The 22,335-nt window shown below is 41.1% G+C and overlaps 1 protein-coding gene across 1 annotated transcript in view; it reads right to left on the bottom strand.

Moving 5' to 3' along the window:
• Positions 1–258: 258 nt before the first annotated feature.
• The window catches only part of spns2 (SPNS lysolipid transporter 2, sphingosine-1-phosphate), a 96,382-nt gene continuing 74,305 nt past the window's right edge, over positions 259–22,335 (bottom strand). Inside the window, exons 9-13 of the mRNA XM_084730489.1 lie at positions 20,920–20,985; positions 19,739–19,837; positions 14,099–14,262; positions 9,174–9,220; positions 259–759 (exon numbers count right to left, since the gene is read on the bottom strand). Of these exons, the coding sequence (XP_084586615.1) occupies positions 9,178–9,220; positions 14,099–14,262; positions 19,739–19,837; positions 20,920–20,985 (372 nt within the window). The 3' untranslated portion in view covers positions 259–759; positions 9,174–9,177. The remainder of the gene's footprint in view (positions 760–9,173; positions 9,221–14,098; positions 14,263–19,738; positions 19,838–20,919; positions 20,986–22,335) is intronic.

Genomic DNA, 22,335 nt, shown 5'->3' with positions numbered 1-22,335 from the left:
TCAAAACTCAAAAATCTAAAAAAGTAAGTTACCTTGAAATTTTGAGTTTTCTCAACAACTTTTTGTTTTTACAGTGCAAACATAAACAGCTCAATCAATCTAATTTCACAGCCAGAAGCTGAATTATCGTGTGCATGTAAACACAGCCAGAGATGACGTCATGAGGGTTGATGGTGGTCAGTGCAAAGTCTGAAGGAATGTAATGACGCTATGGCACTTGGTGCAGATTGACAGCCGATGAGACAGACAGACAGACAGACAGACAGACAGACACGCAAGAGACATACAGACAGACAGGCAGACAGACAGGGCAGGTTCATGGTCAGCATTCAGTAGTATGGCATCAGGAGTCGGAGGGGTCGCGGGGGATTTTGCCACCCCACCTCCTCCCTGGAAGGTTCAGTGGATCCTCGCAGACAGAGGTGAGGAGGACACCAGCTGTCGGGTCGGCCGGCATTGGCGCGCCGCTGTGCGCCTTCTCACCAGCCTGTGATTTAGAGGCGTTTTCTAGGAGGGGCAAGACGCTCCCTCATTCCAGTTCTGAGCAGCCTCGGAGAGCGTGTAAAAAGGAAGAGCAGCAGGAGCCGAGAGCGAGAGGAGGATGATCGCAGCGGTGATGATGATGGTGAAGAGAACATGGGCGTGGTTTTAAAGAAGTGGATCAGCTGCCCTCGGGTTGTTTTTTTTTTTTTTATCTCCATCTCGTCATCCTTATTGAGTTTGGTTGCTCCTTCAGACGACTCCTCATTTGGTTGTCACCTGAAACAGAAGAAAGGAAGAAAGGAAGAAAGAGGGGAGGAAACAGTGCGGTTAGAGTCTGGCCTCACCACAGGACATTCTCATGTAATTAATGTGGAGGTCGAAAGCTCCTGGGCCATCTGTTAGGACCTTCCTGATAACGCCTGCACCACACCACCACCAGCCTGTGACCTAAATATTTCCCTGCACACAGCATACCAACACATAACTGGTTGTTTAATGCAGACCCCCTAATCTGTACAACAGCCACAATAACACACAGTCTGTCCCTCCAGATATGCAGATTGGGGCTTATATACAATGTACATATCAAATTTTTACCAAGCATAATCAACGATTAATAAAGGAAAGGCTTTTCTGGTGGAAAATAACATTTCTGAGGCTTTCACTAAGCTTTTGCAAGAATCTAGACTGCATGATGTAAAAATATTACATGATTTACTTTGATTTAAATGTTCAATTATCTCTGACTGTTCTATTGATGTATGAATGCTATCATCAGAAAATGGCTAATGTTAATCATTAAGGCTAGTGGTTAAAATGGTTAGTGTGCCAGTAGTGGTAGAAGCATCCAGATCTTTTACTCAAGTCAAAGTACAAATACAGCAATGTCAGTGTACTCAATTACAAGTTAAATTGTAACATCGAGACTCTTACTCAAATATAAGTTATCGCTTTAATCGTGTCTGAAAATTTGAGCCTGTTGTGGCCTGATGCTGACAAAGTTCTGTCTGAAACTGGCCCTCATCAGAGTATTTCAGCCCAAACCCGATTACAGCCCGACATTTTTCTTAACAAGCTTTCCTCTATGCGCCAAACAGTAGGAATTTTCATTGACAGGGACAATACATGTGGGTAATTTGAATTGTCAACAACTAAACTGGGTAGAAAAATGAAAATAAATAAATAAAAAAATATAGTACAGCCTGAACCCTACGTTAACCTGTGAAATATGCAAGAAATAAGGCCCGACCCAACCCGAACCCATCGGGTCCTGACGGGTTTGGGCACAGATCTTAAGCATTAATATAAGCACTGGGCATTGACGGATATTAAGATGGACGACATGACAGCTCCCCAAAAGTGATGCCAAAACATCTTGCTCACCCTCTAGGGGCTGGTTGCAGTATAGGTCATAAACCCCACCCCTCCATGTTAACAGATGGGACAAGAACTAAAAAGTACACATGAAATAAGAATTTCCCAAAGATAGTTTCTGTCATTTTAGGTTCTTATCATGCTGATGTATATTTAAGTGTTATTTTTTCTGATTGGTTTGACTCTGGCTACAAATGACTTCATAGCACTTGTATCCAGGACAGTTTGGCCTAGTTTTTGTACAGTGTGAGTTTATTTACAGTTAATAGTACACATGCATTATCTGCAAAATGTACTTCACAGTATAAGCCCTTATTATGCAGCTAAATGTCTGCTGTAATATATTATTGTATTTTAGATTATCAGTAGTGACAAAAAACATGTTGATTATATGTTTTGGATGTAAAATATTAATTTTCAAAATCAATAGTAACTATAGGTGTCAGGTAAAAAAAAAGTGGTGTAAAAAGTGCAATATTTCCCATTCAATTATAGTGTAGAAGAAGTATAAAATAAATACTAAAACAGACTTTTATTACCATTTTGTTCATTTAGATCTCTTCCAGCTGTTCAAATAAACATAAACAAAACTCATATGTGGGGATAATGTGGCACCAGAGGGGGAAAACTACACTCCAGTTGGAGATTAGCGTTCATGGTGCCATGGTTTGTGATCTCTTTAGATCCGATGAGAGAGATGGCGGTGCGTCCCGCTGTTTGTTGTGGTCTGTCACTACGGTGCCCTGGATGCTCCAGTACACAAGCTACTACTGCTGCTACAATAGGATTAGTGCAGAGAGCTCGAGGAGCGATGTTCCGAGCTCGTGTCTCGCACTCTCAAACAGGCACACACACACGCCACAGACACGTCCATAGGCAATTACGTTGGTGCATATACTGGTACACACGTGCAGACTCCCTGATGTGTTCCAGAAAAACAACGGCTTCAAATCATACAAACAAGGATATCAGCTTCAACGGGAGGATTAGAGGATTCTCCAAAACAATGTGTTTTGGTTGTGTAGCTGCAGATCCAGTCCTCTGTGGGACGAACCATTTTACTCAATTATTAGTGTCAGATGTTGCTGTGAATTGTTTATGAGCCAAACTTGAAATTAAAACGCTTAAATGCCAGCGTGACATAGAGATAATTAGAGTCGTGAATGCTTTGATATTTGCGAGGTTGGCCTGCCTCCTCACAGCTTCACTGTGCTGTGGAGACTGTTGGCTTCTCAGGCAAAGGGGAGGTCTGATTGGTCTGGCAAGAGAATAAACTCTAATCAAAGGGACTTGTAGTGGTTTTTGGCTGCGAGGACTGAAGTCAGCTGGGCTGACGTGGCTACAGATCTCAAAGGAGGATGGATTGAGACAGCAGTGAATGGTCCCGTACTTTTTCATATTCATTTGATAATGAAAAATGAAGATGTCAAAGTTCAGGGCATTTCTGAGAGCATTGTAAACTATACAGGGTACAGATAAGGCTATCAAATAATTTCTTCTTGAAGGGCTGAGGTTCTATCCAGAACCATTTGCTTTTGAAGAACCCTTTGTTGAAGAAAGGGTTTGTCAAGGGATCTTTGTAAGACTGAAGGTTCCTTTAAGAACTCTTTTCATGCAAAGAACCATTTTTGAAAGAAAGAGTTCTTCAAAGTGTTGAAATCCTTGAAGAACTTTTTCATCAAGGTTTTGTCATGGGTTTGTCAGGGTTCTCAGTAGAACGCCCTGGGTGGATTCTGGATAAAACCCTTGGAATATAGGTTCTTGGTTGAAACCCCCGGGTAGGTTCTAAATAAAACCTCTATAATATAAAATGGTTCCCAGTAGAGACCCCAAGGTGGATTCATTTTAGCACCCAGAAGGTGGAACGGTTCTTGGTGGAAGGTAGAACCCAGAGATGGTTCCAAGGGGAACCATTACAGCATAGAAAGTTTCTCTGTTGAACCTCTCATGGAGGGTTTTGTGAGAAACTGCTCACAAATGGTTCAAGCAGAAGAACCCTTTACAGCTGTAGTTTGAGTGTATCTGTGCACTGTGTGTGTATATCCAGTATGTGTGTGTGTGGTCTGTGGTCACTGCCCTGCCCGGTACCATGAACCCTCTGAGCGCTGCTGACTGACGCCTCAGAGCGTTTGTTGATTGATAAGAGTGTGAAGAAGGAAAGTATGTGCCTGCAGCTGTATAAACACTTTTAACAGCTTAAGTTCGGAGTGGATCAGAGTTTTTCCTCCTCAACTATTATGGGATTGTGGCCACTGAATAAATGAGCGTGAAGCTCCGCTGTCACAGCTCACGCTGATCTACTGACAGCCTCCAGCCTGGGGATGTCCTCTAGTTATCATGCGGTGTGGGGTGAAACTGGTCAGCGCGGGCCGGTTCTTCCTGCAGAGGAAGTTAATTGGATCTCAGTGTATCTGATCTCCGTCTGGGATTGCATCACTGGAGATTAATAGCTTGAGATGTATAACAGCTTAGGCGATTACTGCTTCTCTTCATCCTCATTTATTCAGCAGTCGTGTGTCTCTTCTCTCCTCCTCTAAATTCTTCTCCTTCGCTTCCACTCCTTGTCAGAGCCAAACACTTTTTCTGTAATCTATATATTCCCCTTAAAGTGACAGTTTGGATCAAGTGGGGTTGTATGAGTTACTCAACCATAGTCAGAGTATTACCTACAGTAGATTGAGATCAGGACACCCCCAGTTTGGAGAAGCAGCAGGGGTACCGGAATAGGAAGCTGAGCAATGAACTGCTATTTTAGCAATTTAAAAATAGTTATATTTTATGCTTCATAATGCTCCACACATTTTCAATGGGAGACACGTCTGGACTGCAGAAAGGCCAGTCTTGTACCCGAACTCTTTTACTACGAAGACACACTGTTGGACATGCACTGCCACACGTGCAGAATATGTCTTGGCATTGTCTCACTGAAATTAGCAGACATGTCTTTCAGTGATGTCTGGATGGCAACGTGTTAATGGGGCCTTCACAGATGTGACAGCTACCCATGATACCATGGGCACTAACACACCGCAATACCATCAACGATGCTGTCTTTTGAAGTTAGTGCTGGTAACAATCTGCATGGTCCTTTTCCTCTTTAGCCTGGATGACACGACGTTGTTGATTTTCCCAATGAAACAATGTCAAACGTGGACCTGTCAGACCACAGCATGTGAACCACCTAAAAATATCAATACCAGTTTAAGTGCTTTATCTTGCTGTCAGAGAGCATTTTCTGATGGGAAACAGCTGATATAGAAGCCAGATATTGCTTTCTCCAAGCCAACCAAACTCCATTGATAAAATTGGTAATTTTACCTTACAGAACCATGGGAGTTGCTGGTCTACCACGGCCTTGATCTGTCAGTTTGTTGTGTTACTGACTTTGGTGACTCCAAACTAGCCCTCTCAAGCCCCAAAGTCACACAATAATGCAAACAAACTAACTGATCGAGGCCAGCAACTCCCATGGTTCTCTGAGGTAAAATTACTGATTTTATCAATAGGGTTTGGTTGGTTTGGAGAGAACAATATTTGGCTTACAGAATGGCAGTTTCCCATCTGAAAAAGTTGAGATGATTCTATATTTAGTGTATACTCAAACTTTTACAGATTTTTTTTATGGCTAAAATATTATTTGATGCTGACCCTGTCCACAGCAGAATATTGATTAGCTCCCTCCAAACTGGGAGTGTGCTGACTGCTATCTATGTGTAAGTACCTCATACAACCCCACTTAAAAAAATTCTAAGTATCCCTTTAATCTACCACAGTGCTTCAAATGGCACCACATATCTTCTTTCCCCTCCCTGTGGCTCAGCATGCTGGACCACTGGGAACAGTGGTCAGAGTGAGTGTGACGGGTGACCACTTGCCATCAGAGAGCCGTTGAACTGTGAACTGTATTGATCTGCGCGTCAGACCTGAGGGAGGAAATATCGCCTCTCTGATTGGATTATCCTCCAAACAAATGTTGGAAATCAATCAGGGAATCACAGAGAGCCTGGGCTGCTCACTTTAGAATAGAAATGATCAGTTCACAGGCATACTCAACTCTGACCTCATGTAGCTGTAACCACTGTTCTCTATAATTAGCCCCTTTTGACAGCAGGGACAAACTGCTTTAGCTGCTGTGTGCGACAGAGATTTGATGAAACCCTCAGGCTGAGAGCACAAACTGCCACTGAAACCTGATCTGTGTGGCAGCCGTGTGGGAGCCTTTCATGTCACCTGTCATTAGCTGTGCATGCTAATGTCACCCTGTCAATGGTAATGGTGTTGCAGTCCTTACAGTACAAGAGCATGCTGCTTGTTTTGCATATTGGAGCCCATTAGCTACCGACTGCGTGAACTTGATGTTTCTGCAGACTATTTTGCAAATCATACCACAAGTTTTTAGATTGATTTCCTGCCTTCAAGACAGCCATTACCTCCCATTCGTCAGTGCACAATACAAATCAACTTGCAAAGCTTTCGGAGTTGCTTGTGACGGGTAATCCATCACACTATTACTTGTTTTTAAGGCTAAAGTATGCAGATATGCAGCAAGTGAGCGATCTCTTTGTTGGGAAATTCAAGGACACGTTGACACTGCAGGTTTGAAATTTGGCTGAATGAACAAAATTCACATGATCCCTTTCAGAAGATCTGTGTTTACTTATTGTTTGTTGTCTGAGACAGAATTCACAGCAATAAATCTTCTATTTTCAATTATTATCAATTATTAGTTACAGTGTAGTAAGTCCGGAGGAAATCATATGTTCACTGTGTGTGAGTATTACATCTGTCCATGTTTCAGGGGCAGTAGTGGACCAAAAAATATCTGTCTGGAGCTGCAACTATTAACTTTAAAAAAAAAAAAAAAAAAATTACAGTCAAAATTTAGAAAAAAAAGGCACCGAGCCACAGACGCAGGCTATGACGCACATTTTTAACACACTGTATTTAAATAGTTGAGATGACTCAAAATTTCAAGGCAGTATAGTGCAATAGATTTTTTAGTTTTAAGCCCAACACAAACTCTTGTTTTGATATAAACTTTTGAGATAATTTACTTTTTGTCTTCAGATAAACTTGAATCTTTCACCTTTACAAACTAAAGAAAATTGTAATATTTATTTTAAAAGTTGTTTACAGTGAGCCGTGAACCTGATTTGTCATTATTTTGGTGCCTGAAAATTAAATGGTTTTAATTAAAAATATCAAAATTTCAACCATCATTCACTTTCCCTTGAATGAATTTACTCTATCATTTTTAATACCATTTTTGGGGATTTCAAAAACTCAAAGATTTAAGTTAGTCTAAAGGAGTAAAGCAAATTATCTCAACAAAAGATTAGTAGTTGGTAAAACTTTTTCAAAACTTGTGAATTTGAGTTGGGCTCAAAATTCAAAAATCTATTGTAATATGTTACCTTGAAATTTTGAGTTGTCTCAACTTTTTCAGAGACAAATAAAAATCAAATAACAATAACAAATTAACTGTTATTCATTTCCATGTAGCTTTTTGCGTAAGTCCCAGGGAGCCACTGGAGAGGGGTTAAAGAGCTGCATGTGGCTTCAGAGCTGCAGCTTAAAGCATCCATTGATGTCATGCCAGTTTGTTAGGATTGACGCTAAATAACACTCCAAATTTAGTAAATATTTTTGTGAGGTAAAGTGGCATGGTAAAGATTCTCTGATAGATATCTGAATAAAAATGGGTCTGTGGAGACCCAAGAGTCTCCTGTTAACAGAAATCTCACACACATTTTTAAGCAGAAACTGTGCACTCTTCTTCTTCTTCTTCTATTTTTTTTCCCTGAGATGTGTCGTAGGACGACAACTGCATCCCCTCATCCAAATATTGTAACACAATACAGCATCTTGCAGGGAGATAATAAAAATTAACCTTGAAACTCAGACACAATGCTTTTCATCAGCTGATGCTGAAATGTCAGATGTCAAAGCGTCCTTGAATGGAGAAAGCGGCAATATTTTTACAGCAGTTGTAACTGACATATGATAGATAGACCAGCAGGATACACCTGAAAGTGCATTTTTATTCTAAATTAAAACTAATAGTTGTCTGGAAAGTAAAAAATCATCTAGAAATGTAAATAAAGGTTTGAGAAAATAGCCAGCAATGATATAAAGTTTTTTTTGCAGTTAAAATGAAGACAGGATGTCTTCTGCCTGTAGGAACTTGCACCTCTATACAGTTTTTCCACCAAATCGACAGTTCCCATCAAATACTGCAGGGAGCTGCAACTGGCAGCTCACACTGCTACCTGAGCTGAACTTTAACCATCCTGTTAGAAATCCTTCACACCGCCATTTCCTGGTTTTCACAAGTTGGTGCAGTTTTATCATGAAAAACTCTCATCCGCAAGCTCATGATCAAACCTTCGCCGCGATATTTTATTCCTTGAAGACCAAGAACTTTGTATTTTGTAGGACAGCTACAGCAAAATATAGAAGGGGTTGATTTAATTGTTACACAGTCGTCCCTCTTTTTTTCTGACCTTCATTATTTCACACTGAGCAGGCACACAGTCTTACTGGGGGGTGGTGATAATCCTAGCAGAATACACATTCATGACCTATTTTTTGTGTACATGCAGTGTTTTGATGGATGTTTAGAGGACAAATAAAGCCAGACAGGGTTCTAAAGAAATGATTAGGAAACTTTGACCTTTGGGCTGAACATGATAACCTTTACAAAAAAGTCACAACAAATTCCTCATCCTTCTAATCAGTGAGTCAGGGTTTAATCTTGTTATTCTTTACCAGCAACACAAGTAGCTCTCTATTGTCCTTGAGTGCAGAGTTGGCTGGTCGGCTGCCAATTATTGTGTCTTTTCTTTGCCCAGTTAATAATTAGAGAGGTTTTGCACCGTGTGTGAGTCTGATAAAGGCAGGAAGGAGGGAAGGCAGCTCAGGTCTCGATAAGATATCCATACACTTGTTCAAATAACTACCATCACTCCGCTCCAAGAATGCCTGGACACTCCCTGAGCACAATGGAAACGGGAAACGGGTCACAGATCAATCATTTGTGTATCATCTCGTGTATCACCTCCAGCATTTACACTGCCATAAAAACTTTGGATAGCCTCAGGCCAAAGTGTCTTTTAAGTCCTGGAAAATCTTGTTCTCAGATCTCTGGGCCTCCTAATGAAAGGAGCGCTGCATGATGCTTAATGAGAAGAGAGCCCTATAAATGTTAATGTTCCAAGACTGTGTCTTTGTTATCAACCACTTAAACTGCTCTTAAAACTGCTGATGTGAAAAGCACTAAAGTGTAAAAGTGTCTTTAGGGAGAAAAGGCAATTTACCTGGTCATACCTTGACTGAGGAGGGCGGTCGTGTCAGCTGGCTCAACCTGCGGAGAGAAGAAAAGTTTTATAAATTTAAGACGAACAAAAACTCTCCGAAAACTTTTTTCTGCCAAATTAGCTCTGGTTCCTGAACCGGTTCTGTTCAAGATTCTTGGAACCTTGATGTTATGTAGTGAACCAGCCCACATTTTCACCAATTTTTAGGAGAACCATTATAATCAAGGATGTCGCCAACGGACTTTGCACAATGCACAAAAACTTGTTGAATATGACACGATCACTTTGGTTCCCAAGAAACACTTGCTATTTTTTGGTTTCAGCTGTGAATCAACTTTTTTGAGATTCTAAACAAATTTATATTTGGTTGAAAGACTAATTTTCTAGCATGTAGGGTAACATATATAACACTGCATCACATTTTCTTCACTGAAACAGCACTTTAGAGGGCACTTTATCACATTTTCTGCACTGTAAGGACACTTAGAGGGCACTTTATCACTTTTGTCCATTAAAAGGGGCACGTTAGAGGACACCTTATCACATTTTCTGCACTGGAAGGACACTGTAAAGGCCACTTTGTCACTTTTGTCCATTAGAATGGCACGTTGAAGGACACTTTATCACATTTTCTGCACTGGAAGGGTACCCTAGAGGGTGTTTTATCACTTTTGTCCATCAGAATGGCACCTCTGAGTGCTCTTTACCACATTTTCTCCACTGGAGAGACACTCTGGGGGCAGTTCATCACATTTGTCTACTGGAGAGGCACCTTAGAGGGCGCTTTATCACATTGTCTCCACTGAAAGGGCACCCTAGAGGGCGCTTTATCATGTTTTATCTGCCACAGGGGCATCCAAGGGGCACTTTGGTTACATTTCTTGAACATGGCAACACCAGTTCCTTAGTGTACTCAAACCACATTCAACATTTATTATTCTCTTTTTCCGAATAATCTCTCTTTCCTCACTAATGTTTCCCAATTTCTCTCCTCACATGCGAACTGTCAGTCATCAACTTCTCTGATCCTGCAGGCTGCAGTGCTCAGCCTGCCCTGACCCTGAGTCTGCACTGTCAGGGCACACTGGCAAGGCAGATGAGACAGTTCTGCTCTCACACCTCACTAAGTGTAAATGTAGACTGGGTGAATGCGTGGGGGGGGGCATGCACTGAACATGAGCTATAAATGGCAACCCCACAGCCAAAAAAAGCTAACAACCTAGAAATAATAAAGCACTCTTTAAGGCTGGAAATAGAAAGGCGCGCTCCACTGAGTAACTCGTTCGGCTCCGTGCCTTTTATAAATAGCGCTGTGTATCTGAGGACACACTCAAAGGAGGGAAAAAACAGCAGCAAAGCGCTCTGTAAAGTCAGGGGGAATTTATAAATTGGGAGCTTTATAGCGTGAATGGAATCTATAAATATCACAGTCATGAAACAAGCCGAGTTGTACAAAGTTGTGGATGTTGTCATATTTCTTGGTCCCTGAGGTGCTGTTTGCAGCTTGTTACATAAGAGCTGCTGCTGTTTAAGTTGGAGGTTTTTCTTCATTGGAATGTTTAATACAAATCTGTACACTTCTGCAGAAGCCTTTAGTGTATGTGAGGTATGCAGCGGTATGTTGGCTGTATATTTATATATATATATATGCACACCTGGATGTAATCTGACAAGCTGGTGTATGATTAACTCATCTGTGGCTAAGACAAACCAGCAAAGGAAGAGGTGAACGAGGACAAGTTGAACTATGCTGACAGGACAGTTATTGGTAAATACAGATGGAAATAAAAGTAGGAGAATATTGATCTTCACTACAGATCAAAGTGAATTCTCAGTGTAATATCCTCACATCAAATATGATACATGTGAGTGTAGTTCAGGAAAAAGTTTGCTACCACTTTCTTATAAGGCTGACTATCTTTAATTTTTAACTGCAGACTTGTTGTTTATTACCAAGAATTAATGACTTGTTAACATTATTACCTGCAGACTTGTTGTTCATTACCAAGAATTAATGTTTATTAAAAATTCTAACTGCAAATCTTTTGTTTATTAACATTTTCAACAATCTGCTAACATTTTAACTGCAGACTTGATGTTAAACATGTATTGACTTGTTAACATTTTTAACTGCAGGCTTGATATTTATTAACATGTATCAATGACTTATTGACATTCTCAACTATAGACTTGCTATTTATCACCATAAATTAATTAATGTTATTAACTGCAGATTTGATGTTTATTAACATGTATTAATGACTTATTAGCCTTTATAACAGGAGAATTGTTTGCTTTTTAGAAAGTGACAAACTCTTGAGCCTTTATTAATTGCTTAATGATTTGACTCAATAGAACAGAACCCATAAACCCCAAACTTGTTCTTATTAATGTATTATAACTGATATATAAAACATTACTAAACAGTTAATTACTTATTAAACTAGTAAAAACGATGAACCCTTTATAAATATCAACTTAGTGATTACAAAAGTTTAGATACTGTGTTATTTTTGAAATGTAGTACCATCTGTGTTTAGAATAATATTTTTGAAAATGAGACGTTCAGGAACAACCTTCAGATGCCTTCAGTGACTCTGTTTCATATCAGATTTTTTTTTAACACCATCTGTTGCTCTATTAGTTTTGCCCTGGAGCATGCAGTGTGAAAGTGACGGCTTGTGGTTAGATATAGTTTGAATGAACGTGTGCCATCTGCCCACACTGTGCAATGATGTGGTCAGATAGCTTGAACCACATATTGGACCACAAACTAGTATCTATTCCTGGCAAGACGTCAGTAGTGTGACTTTTCTTTTGGTCATTGTTCTGCATTTCTTCCCTTTTTTTTCCTGGAGCAGACCCAACAGAAGCCACAGCACGGCTTAGTGGTGCCTCTGCAAAGACCCCTTTAAAACTGCATATTAACATTATTACACAGAGGAAGTATTTACAGCTTGACCCTGGGATTATAAAATGCAGTAAATTCACTGATACGTGAAGTTGACAGTTTCCATGTTTCTCTTGCAGATTTTAAGTACGTCTGATTGGAAATAGGCTTATGCTGGCAATGTTGTCATAAAATCTCCCACATCTCTCTTTAAGAAAGGGTCTGGCGTGGGAAAAAGACAAGCAACCAACTCCAAAGGGTGAAGACAAGTTGACTTGCAGACAGACGTCAGACATCAGACTGCCATCCTGCCTAAAATGTCCCTCGTCTTCAACAGGAAGGAAGTCATTTCTGAGAGCGCTGGCACCAGGGGAGTAAGTCAATGTGATAAAAAGTAGGAAAAAATAGTAAGGAAGAAACAAGAAGTCATGTCTCACCATCTGAAAGAGGATGAGTGTGTTTGTTTTAGCCTTTTATGGACATGGCCAGCTACCGTGCCCTGCGGGTTCACGTCTTTGGTGTTTGAAAGAGGAAAATATGAATGCATGAATGAGAGGGGCGGTAGCTGGTAAAAGTCTAAGTAAGCACACTTTAACAAATTGATGGCTAGAACAGCTTGTGTCAGCTCTGGAGCGCTTTTAGCTGACTGGGGCTTTCTATTGGCTCAAGGGGCCTTTCTAAGTCTTGCAGGGTTGGCACCATTGTTGGCGTAGCTGGGCAGCTTGTCCCTGACACACGCCAAACCCCTGCATCAGGGTGAAAGGGACAGCTCACCTCAAAATAAAAAAGTAATTTTTTCCTCATATTTTTCTGTAGTGGAAAGAAAATAGTTCCTACATGAAATTATCTTGACTAACCAGGTCATGGTTTCAGGAAAGAGACACTGTTGTTGAGTTGTTCAAATGTATTTTCTTGGCGCTTAAAGCATCACAAGCGCAAAGCCATCTAGTTCCATTATATTAAAAAGAAGGCAGACGTCGCTACAGCCAATGTCTCAAAAAACTTGGCAACTCACCCCAAAATCAAAAGCGAGATGAGTAAATTGTAGGGATATAACAATATCATGATATGTCTCAGTACCATACTGGACAGTAACAATGTCTACTGCTTTATTAAATGGTTAATTATTTTGTTTCATTTAAATATATTTTTCTATTTTATAAAACGATTGCTACTGACTTATACATTGTTTTGTTTTGCATTTGACTGCTCCTAAGTCCTGCTACCTCGGTCAACTTTCTCCTTTACTGTTTCATGTACTTAGAAATGTTATGTGCCAGGCTTGTTATGTTGAAAAGAAAACCACATTCTGAAGGTGGTAAAAGATGATGTTTGGGGACCTGTAAGAGTGACGTATATTCACATCTTAAGTTAGTTAATGTTAGCAAAATGCTATAGCTGGCAACTACATTAATGATTACCTAGCTAGTTAACTAGCATTTTGCTTACATTAACTGTACTTCTATCATATTATCATATTATTATGACATATTATCATGTAGAAAACACGGTGGTGCAGTTGTTAGCACTGTTGCCTCACAACAACAAGTTCTGAGTTTGAATCCTCCAGCCAGCTGGGGTGCTGGGGAGTTTGTGGCTGGGGCGGGGCCTTTCTGCGCGGAGTTTGCATGTTCTCCTCATGTCCGCATGGGTTCTCTCTGCATACTCCAGCTTCCTCCCACAATCCAAAGACATGCAGCATAATAGGTAGGCTCCAGCCCCCCCGCAGCCTGTCAGGATATGCGGTTACAGACCATGGATGGAATGATGGATATCTATTTGACTTTGGGGTGCACGTTCCCTTTAAAGAGTAAAGCATCGTCCAGATAAAGTCCCAGCCCTCTGTGTGTCTGTATGGCACTCAGAATAACCAATATTATTGCCACTTCTGCAGCCTTGTGCACTGAGGTGGTGTGTTGGGAGTTTTGGAGCCAGTGCAGGACATCTCAAGCAAGTAGTAAATATTTAAAGAATAAATGACTAAATAATAAATGAAATAATGATGAGTTATTCAAACAATGTCTGAGTCACTTACTGTTTCTCAGCCTTCTCCCTGTCATCCAGGAAAAACAGCGCGGTGGCCAGGAAAAACATGCCCCCCAGGACGATGATGAAGGGGCAGAGCATGAGGGCATAGCCCAGGCTGAGGAACCGCCACAGCGCTGACGTAGCATAGCTCTGCTGAAGGGCGTCGGAGATCTGCACAAACACACAATGACAAACACACACACCCACAATCGCCACAACCACCACACATATGCACACAGACAAAAGAGAGGAGAGATTTTATTCACACTAATCATCCAGGAAAAGTCCTCAAAATACCCCGTCACGCTCTGACACACTACATGACGCTGTGCTGTTCACATGCTCACACTTACTGATTTACCAGAGTGAGTTCTACATGTTTCATCATAGCAACAGATAAAATTGACACACTATGATGTAAGACAGCCTGTTTTTGTTTAAAGCGAGGCAGGATTTCACAGCTAATAACTCATATTGCTGTCGAAGGCTTGAATAACACCGGTGTTCAGTCTGTCGTGCGTGGCGTGGAGGAAAACAACAGCTGGAGAACGGTGGGTGTGAAGTGACCATCTCTGCCTCCCTGTGTCACTCATGAGGCAGCTCTCAAACACACATAGATCAGCTGACTGACAATCGTGACGGAGAGGAGGCTGTTGGCGGTAGCTTTTAGCAGATTGCGTGGATGTGAACGCAGCAGGAGCGAGAGGGGGCTTCTTCTCTCACTCGCGTGTGAGGAGTGAGAGTCTGAGCGGCCATAGGTCACCCTGGCAGAAGCACAGTGATTCAATGTTAGCGTCAGCAGAATGAGATTCTCTACGGGGCGAGCTGGAAAACTGCTGACAGGAGGATGTCAGAGGGAGTGACCGTGTGTGTACAGTATGTGTTAATATGTGATGGGGCTGTGATGTAATTCTTTTACATTCTAAGCTCCTATAGATGTTTTTGAATGAAGCTTCAAATATCATCATAATTCCTAAAAAAATCCTCAAACAATGTCCTCCATTCATGGGATTAAAGCCATAATATGTACATTTTTTGCATTCAAATATTAACAGGTAGCAAACAATGTAATATTTTGTTAAATTTTTAGCTAGCTGAAAAATGATGTAATATTTTGTTAACTATTTAGCTGGCTATCAAACAGTGTAATAGTTTGGTAACTTTTTACCAAGCTAAGAATTCAATGTTTTGTTCAATTTTATCTGGCTAACAAACAATGTAACGTTTTGTTAACTTTTTTTGCCAGCTAGCATATAGTGTAATGTTTTGATAAATTTTTATCAAGCTAGTAAACAATGTGATGTTAAATGATACAGTCCAGCTGAAAATTTTTAAAGGTATTTTTCATTTATTTTTTAAAATTTAATTTGGGTTAAATTATTATTGATTAAACTCGGGCTAACGGTAAACAGTGGTAATTTGCCCTCATTTATTGTCACAGTTAAAAAAAAAAGATAAACTCTCAGCCTCATTTCAAAGAGGTTCAAAAGTGAATGTTATGAATGAAGCTTTGAATTGTTTGGCATAGCCCTTATATACACGTGAGCAAGGTGCATGAGTACCTGCGTGCATCGTGAGGAGTGGTCAGAGAATGGTGGAGTGGATGGTGGAAGAAAATAAATAAAATACACATGTGTGACTAAACCTGGTGTGTGTCCAGCAGCTGTGTGTGTGTGGCCATTACAGAGCTATTTCGTCAGGTACAGTAAATTGCCTGCAACTTACAGTTTAGCTAAAAATACATAGTGAACTGCTGCAAGTCTAATTATCGAGCTAGATAGCATTACTTGGGAGATCGCTGAGAGATTGTTCCTGGCATTCCCTCGCCACCCACTCTGCCTGCGGCCATGTCCTACTCGTACAGTATAGGAGAGGTCCATTATATGTTTCTCAGGGGAGTCTGATGTGACAACGGTCTACGTGCAGATGGAGGGGGATCTTGGCTCCAGCTCAGGAGAATTTCAGATGCACTAAAGCACTTTTTTTAAACACAGCAGGAAGATGCAGTTCTGTGTATCTGCAGACGTTCCCACAAAAGATGCACTGGGAACACCACAGTGGTTTGAGTGGAGTACATCATCTGCAGGTCTGTTTGGCCGACATGTCAAAACCCAATTGTGAACCAAAAACACTGAGTCACCCGCTCACTTTCTCCTGTGGTTGCTTAGCAATAACCACCAGTCTGTTTTTCTTGAGATTCTCCACTTTGCTCATTCACAGGACTTGTGCCAGTCTGCATGGGTGAGTGTATGTGTGCCCGCGCTAAGCGTGCGTCACGAAAAGTCCATCACACTCGCGTGCTAAACCTCAGCTCAGGAACTGAGGCAGCGAGTGGTGACGCACTTGGAGCATTCCGGGCCTCGTTGGTCAGTGGGGGTTGTGGAAGGGTGAGAAACCCCCGGACATTCAGCATGTCACTCAGAGGAGAGTCGTGACCCCAGAGGCTGGATGGAGAACCCGGGTGACTGACTGGCAAACTGTGGGGCCATGTCTGTCTGGGGAAGTTCAGCTGGAGCTGTGTGTGTATGTGTGTGTGGGCTGCATTATTCTGACATGAGCTTGGTGGAATATTACCACAGCAGTTCTATTGGTTAGCCTCCATTTTCCACATATTATGTTGTAAGGTTGAAATTAAAATGGAAATAATGACTATTTTCATTATCAATTAATACTAATTTTTTCAACTACATTATTTTATTTTCTTAGTTCAGGGGTCTTCAACATTTTTAAGGCCATTGACTGGTCAACCGATACTGAGACAAAGCAGGGATGCACTGTATATGGCTAATGTTAAGTGTGTTAGTAGTAACCTCTGCACTTTTAGAACTGGTTCCTGATGTGCGCAATACTTTTTTTTTGTTTTTGGCTTACCCATTCTTAACCTAACCTGAACCAATCACTCCTCACGCCTAAATCTACCCAACCCAAACTAACATGCGATGCAATGAAACTGCCAATCAAACTGAGAGTAGGGTGGCTCATGACTTCACCGTCTTGTGAAAAAAACTTTCCAAATGATCTCATATTGTGAGTCTGTGATCTTAAGTTAATCTACTGTGGAAGTCTGTGACATGAACTCCTGAACTAGCTTACATGATTGTACAAGGATTCATGTGTAGCCTTTTGTCAACATTGTGTAAATATATAAGTATTTTTTACTAATAGGCCCATTTATCTTTGCTAACGATGTGTTGGAATCATGTTTATGTTGTATTTTCAGACATCTTTTAATTTTTGGCCACCAAGAAACAACAATAATTTGGCATCCCCCCAGTGGCAACTCTGAGTACCCCCTGGGGGTTGTGGACCCCCTGTTGAAGACCCCTGGTTTAGTCTATGAAACATTAAAAAATAGTGAAAAATGCCCATCAAAAGTTTGGGGAGAAAAGGTGCCAAATCCTCAAAAATGAGGAGCTGTAACCAGCAAATGTTTGTCCTCTTTGTTTGATAAATGATTGTAATACTTAATCAGCTATCAAAATTGCTGTCAGTTATCTTTTCAGAACTGGTCTCAACATTAACATCAGACGAACCAAAGTGATTCACACTGAGTCACACTGCAGTTCAAAGTACTGTATCTTTATAAAATGACACTGGGTTTTATTTGATCTGCAGGAACAATACAGCGCTGGTCTTTGAGCCAGATTCTGTTTCCCAGAATTTCGATTTTATTTTAATTCCACTTTTGTTTAGTCTTTTGAGGAGCTTGTCAGCACTTGGAGATAACTTACTGCTGCTTTTATCTGGCTTTGACAAGACTTTAACATTTCCATTTAGGGAGCAGTGAAAAAAACAACAACACACAAATGAGGACACTTTGAATGCAGCCAGACAGACAGCTGCTTCTATTGCCAGCCTGTCAGGCCCCGACAGAGGATCTTGAGGATCAGTTTGATTCACTAATCAAAGACTTCCACTTTGCCTTTGTTAGCATGACCTAGGCTGTGAGCCAATGGAGCGACAATGAAATGCAATGTAAACACATCACAGTGGAGGCAGTCTATTCTCTCCCAGCACCAAAATACATCAGAAATACTGCCATAAAAAGTTAAACATTACGATATAATATGTACATTGTGATATGTATTATGTGATGTTACTACAGCATGTTTTTGTGTGTCGTCCTTGCACATGAGCCCATATTTCCTTGCATCCTTCCTTGTATGCTCAAATGAAACATATAGAAAGTGTAGGTATGGACTATTTAACTTCAGATATGTTCATTCTCAATTTGGAATGAAAAGAATGCTGCTTGACTGTCTGAGGTGGATCCTGTTTCACACTCCATTGAGCAGCGAGCAGCACTTGTATTCGGGCCTCCTGGTTGCTATTCTTTGGGTGTGTGCATGCAGTTTGGATGGAGGGGGGTAGGATGGGTGGTGGTGGGGTGACTGTGACCTTGAGAGGCCTAGTAAGAGCCATTCTCTCGTCTCCTGACCAATCAGATACAGTAATGCCAGCCCCTCCTGGGAGCAGTGAGATTTACTAGAAAATGCGAGTGACAGCCTGAAGAGCGGTGGTGAAATCACAACTCTGTTCACCAGCCCTCCTGAGACGTGTGCTAAAAGCTCCTCTTGTACCTCACTTTGCACTGGCCCACTTAAAGCAGGAGCTGAACTGGTATCTGAATACATAGTGTTGTGTGTATGAATGGGGTGCTTACAGATGTGCTGAAGCTGTGAGCTCCAGCTGGGAACTGTGACCTGGGGTAAATCTTAGCATTTTTCAACCTGGGCCCTATTTTCATATGTTTTTGTGTCTATGTGACTAACAAGGACAATTTTGACAGTACTGAGGGAGACTGCTGCAGCCATCAGCTTCAAAATGGGATCTAATTTAATCCTTGTGGATGACAATTGCACCTCACCAAACTGTCCAGACTTCATTTACAAAAACAGTAATTTTATGATTGTAAAACACACACTTCAGAAACAAAATAAAACTCACCAAAACCATCTTGGTTCATCTTTCCACAGCTCCAGCAATCACCAGCTCTGGTTTGGTTGAAATAAACCCTTAATTTACTGAGTTAGATGTGAAAATATTCTGGCTCGACACACTGTTTTCGTTGTTCTGCTCCTCTTAAGTCCAACCCCCATCTCTTGATAATTTCACATCTAAAACAGTGAATTAAGGGTTTATTTCAACCAAACCACAGTTGGCGATTGCTGGAGCAGTGTAAAAATGAACCAAGACAGTTTTGGTGAGTTTTATTTAGTTTCTGTCTGAATGCCTGTATGAATGAAATGTGTTTTATGGTGATGAATTTACTCTCAGTAAATGGAGTCTGGTGGCTTTGATGAGACTGATAAAACAGTTGTTTCCTGTTATACAGAACATATATTACTCTAGCAAAAAGGTCTGTCTCTTTAGTGATCAATTCCATAATGTTCTCAGACCCTTAGAATAACAATCTGAGCTGCTCAGTGGCAAAACAAGCACTTTTAGTGGTGGCCATAAGCATTACAGTGCTCTCCCTCAATACTGGACCATTTTTTCAGAAACTGCTGTTTCCATTAGTCACTTAGACACATAACACAAGAAAATAGGGTCCTGGTTGGAAAATACTGAAGTTAACAAATCAAATCAAATAAATTTCCCCTCACACCCTGATCATAACATATAACTTCCTCTGGGAGAGTCTTACCAGTCCTATCAGATATGGACTCCCTGCATCGCCCAGGAGATGAGAGGTGAAGCTTTGAAAGGCGACCGCTGTCGCTCTCCGCGTGGGAATCACGACAAACTGCAGAGACAGAGAGAGAAGCAGGGGTGGGGGTGAAAAATACATGAGATGGTGTAAGGTAATGAAGAGACAGAGGTAGAAAGATTCACTCAGCCGTGTTAAAACAACTCTTACAATCTTCAATTATGCAGGCAGGTCCAACCTCGTTGGGTCAGAACACCCCCCAGGCAGAACTGTCAGTCATGGTAAAAATGTCAGTAATGGCCTGTCTCTGTCTCGACATACTCACTGCAGTCTCCATCCTAATTACAAATTAAGGAGCTGGACCTGTATTACACAAACCTCTTAACTTGCATCTTACTGAACGCATCCATCATGTCGTGTTCATGACATCATGAACTGGAAGTTTTCTATTTGCTCCAAGCTCACAACATTCTGTTCACGACTTTGGTGTTGTAATAGTGAGTTCACGAGTTCCATCTGAACGCAGCATATCTGTTTGGTAACCATGGTAATCTGGGTTAGGAACTGATTTAGGAATTAGGATTATCTTTAAAATGTCCTTTCACTGTCCCACCTGAAGTAGTAGCTAACTTACTAACTTGCTAATGCTATCAGTAGCTAAAGGTAGTGTTCACTAACAGTAGCTAAAGGTAAGATAGTAGACATAAAAGTTATTAATCTATGTTAGATTGAGGGTTTAGGATTTCCAACTTTACATAAAATAAGATGAAGAAAGATAAGGCAGGATACCTAGAGTTAATTAGGATTTAGTCTTGTAATACCAAACTGGAAAAAATCCTAGACTCTCCTGATCTTAGCACAAGAAATTTCTGTAATACAGCTCCTGGTTGGTGCACCCACCTTACTGAAAATCTAGTTTCATTTGACTCACTTTTATCACATTTAAGTCCCAAACATCAGAGACAGGGCTCCCCTCCATTTGTTTCCACAAACAGTCAGTGAATCAATATTGATAACAGTAATGATCAGAATGACCCAAACTATAGTCAAGAAGATCCAAGTCCACTCACTCATTTCACAACTGAAAACTGTGTCTAATTGGATGACTGCTAGCTGGTAAAGTTTGTTGCTGGAATTTCCAGTGAGCCAGTGGATAAGTATAGGTTTTCAGTACTTACCATTAAAATGTCTGCTGTTATGGCCCAGTTCAGGAAAAGCAACGTCTCTCCTATAAAGATGCAAACCTAAAAAAAAAAAAGAAGAAATAATTGTCTATTTAGTGGTGCTAATTAAGATGAGCCAATTTCCACTGCACAAAAGACTGGTAACCAACCATGAAGCCAAAAGAGGAGGATGCACATGATTTCTACTGTGTGTGGGAATCCACTGCTGAATAAAAGTGCTTTGGTTGCTGTGGTTTAAAAACATGTTATTATGCTGTGGCCCAATTATACGTAGAGGTGCAGCCCTTCATTTTGGTCCCATTGAGCCGACTATTTAGCGAATGAGCTGAAAAACAGCACAAGATGATAAGGGTTGTTTATTCTTGTCAAAGCCGTATATCCAGTGTGGAAACATCTGAACACTTCCTAAGTTTAGATCCAGCTGCGAGATCTGATTTATGTCCTGCTTCTGAATGGGTGGAACAGAAAATGTAAATGACACAGTGGGCTTGATGTACAGCGCTCTAAAAGTGCATGTAGGCTACTGTATGTTCACGGGCTGGTAGCAGCTGGTGTTGCTATTTGCCCACTTTCTTAAAAACAGACCCAGAGGGATTTGGTTGCAGCGGAATCTTGTGTATCTGTATTGGCTGGTTTCGGCTGGCACGCTTTTACACGGCCGCTTGATGTGTGTTTCCTGCTGGGGAATAACCCTCCTGCCAGTGTGCCAGACCTACAGTACAGTACAGAGAGCTACAGGAGGAGTCTGACAGCAGACAAGTGTGTTCTGAGAGATGTGAACCAGACACCGTGACCGACATGTTGCCTCTCAGAAGCAAGAAGCCCGGCCTTTCCTCAGATTAGCTCTGTGTTGACGAGACAACAGCTGCGAGGGGTCAATCGGCCCTCGACACAGCAGCACCGACCGTTACAGCTATGTCACGCCTTATAATGTGACACATCTGTCAGCGCTTCGCCGTGAAACCTGAGCTGATCACTTACAACTGCTGCTGTACTCGACGATGATTTAATATTGTACAGTAGAGCAGTCTGAGAAGAAGTGAAGTCACATGTTTGAAGTTGAAGTGGTTACTTAAATTTTACTTTTCTATGTTTGCATACAATTAAATACTTTACAGACCTCTTTTGCAGCAGCCATATCAATATTAAATAGCAGGGTAAGCAGAAATGTTACCAGTAATTCTAATTAAGGTCCTGTTCTCCTTAAAAGCTTTGTTTCCACTGCAGGAACATTCTAAAGGGTCTAATAACCTTTGGTGGAACTCAGTGCGTTTTCACTGCAGGGACAAGGGTCTACATTAAGTACAAGGGGTAGAATTTAACTTGCAAAAAGTCCCTGCTCTGGGGTAATACTTTCCAAAAGTAGAGAAACTTTGGGGGTAGGGCTTGCAGTGCTGAAAGTTTCTGATT

Source organism: Lutjanus erythropterus, chromosome 11, assembly GCF_056507025.1.
Source record: "Lutjanus erythropterus isolate fLutEry1 chromosome 11, fLutEry1.hap2, whole genome shotgun sequence".
In the NCBI taxonomy this organism is placed as follows: domain Eukaryota; kingdom Metazoa; phylum Chordata; class Actinopteri; order Lutjaniformes; family Lutjanidae; genus Lutjanus; species Lutjanus erythropterus.
This window is presented reverse-complemented; position numbering and strand designations above follow the sequence as displayed.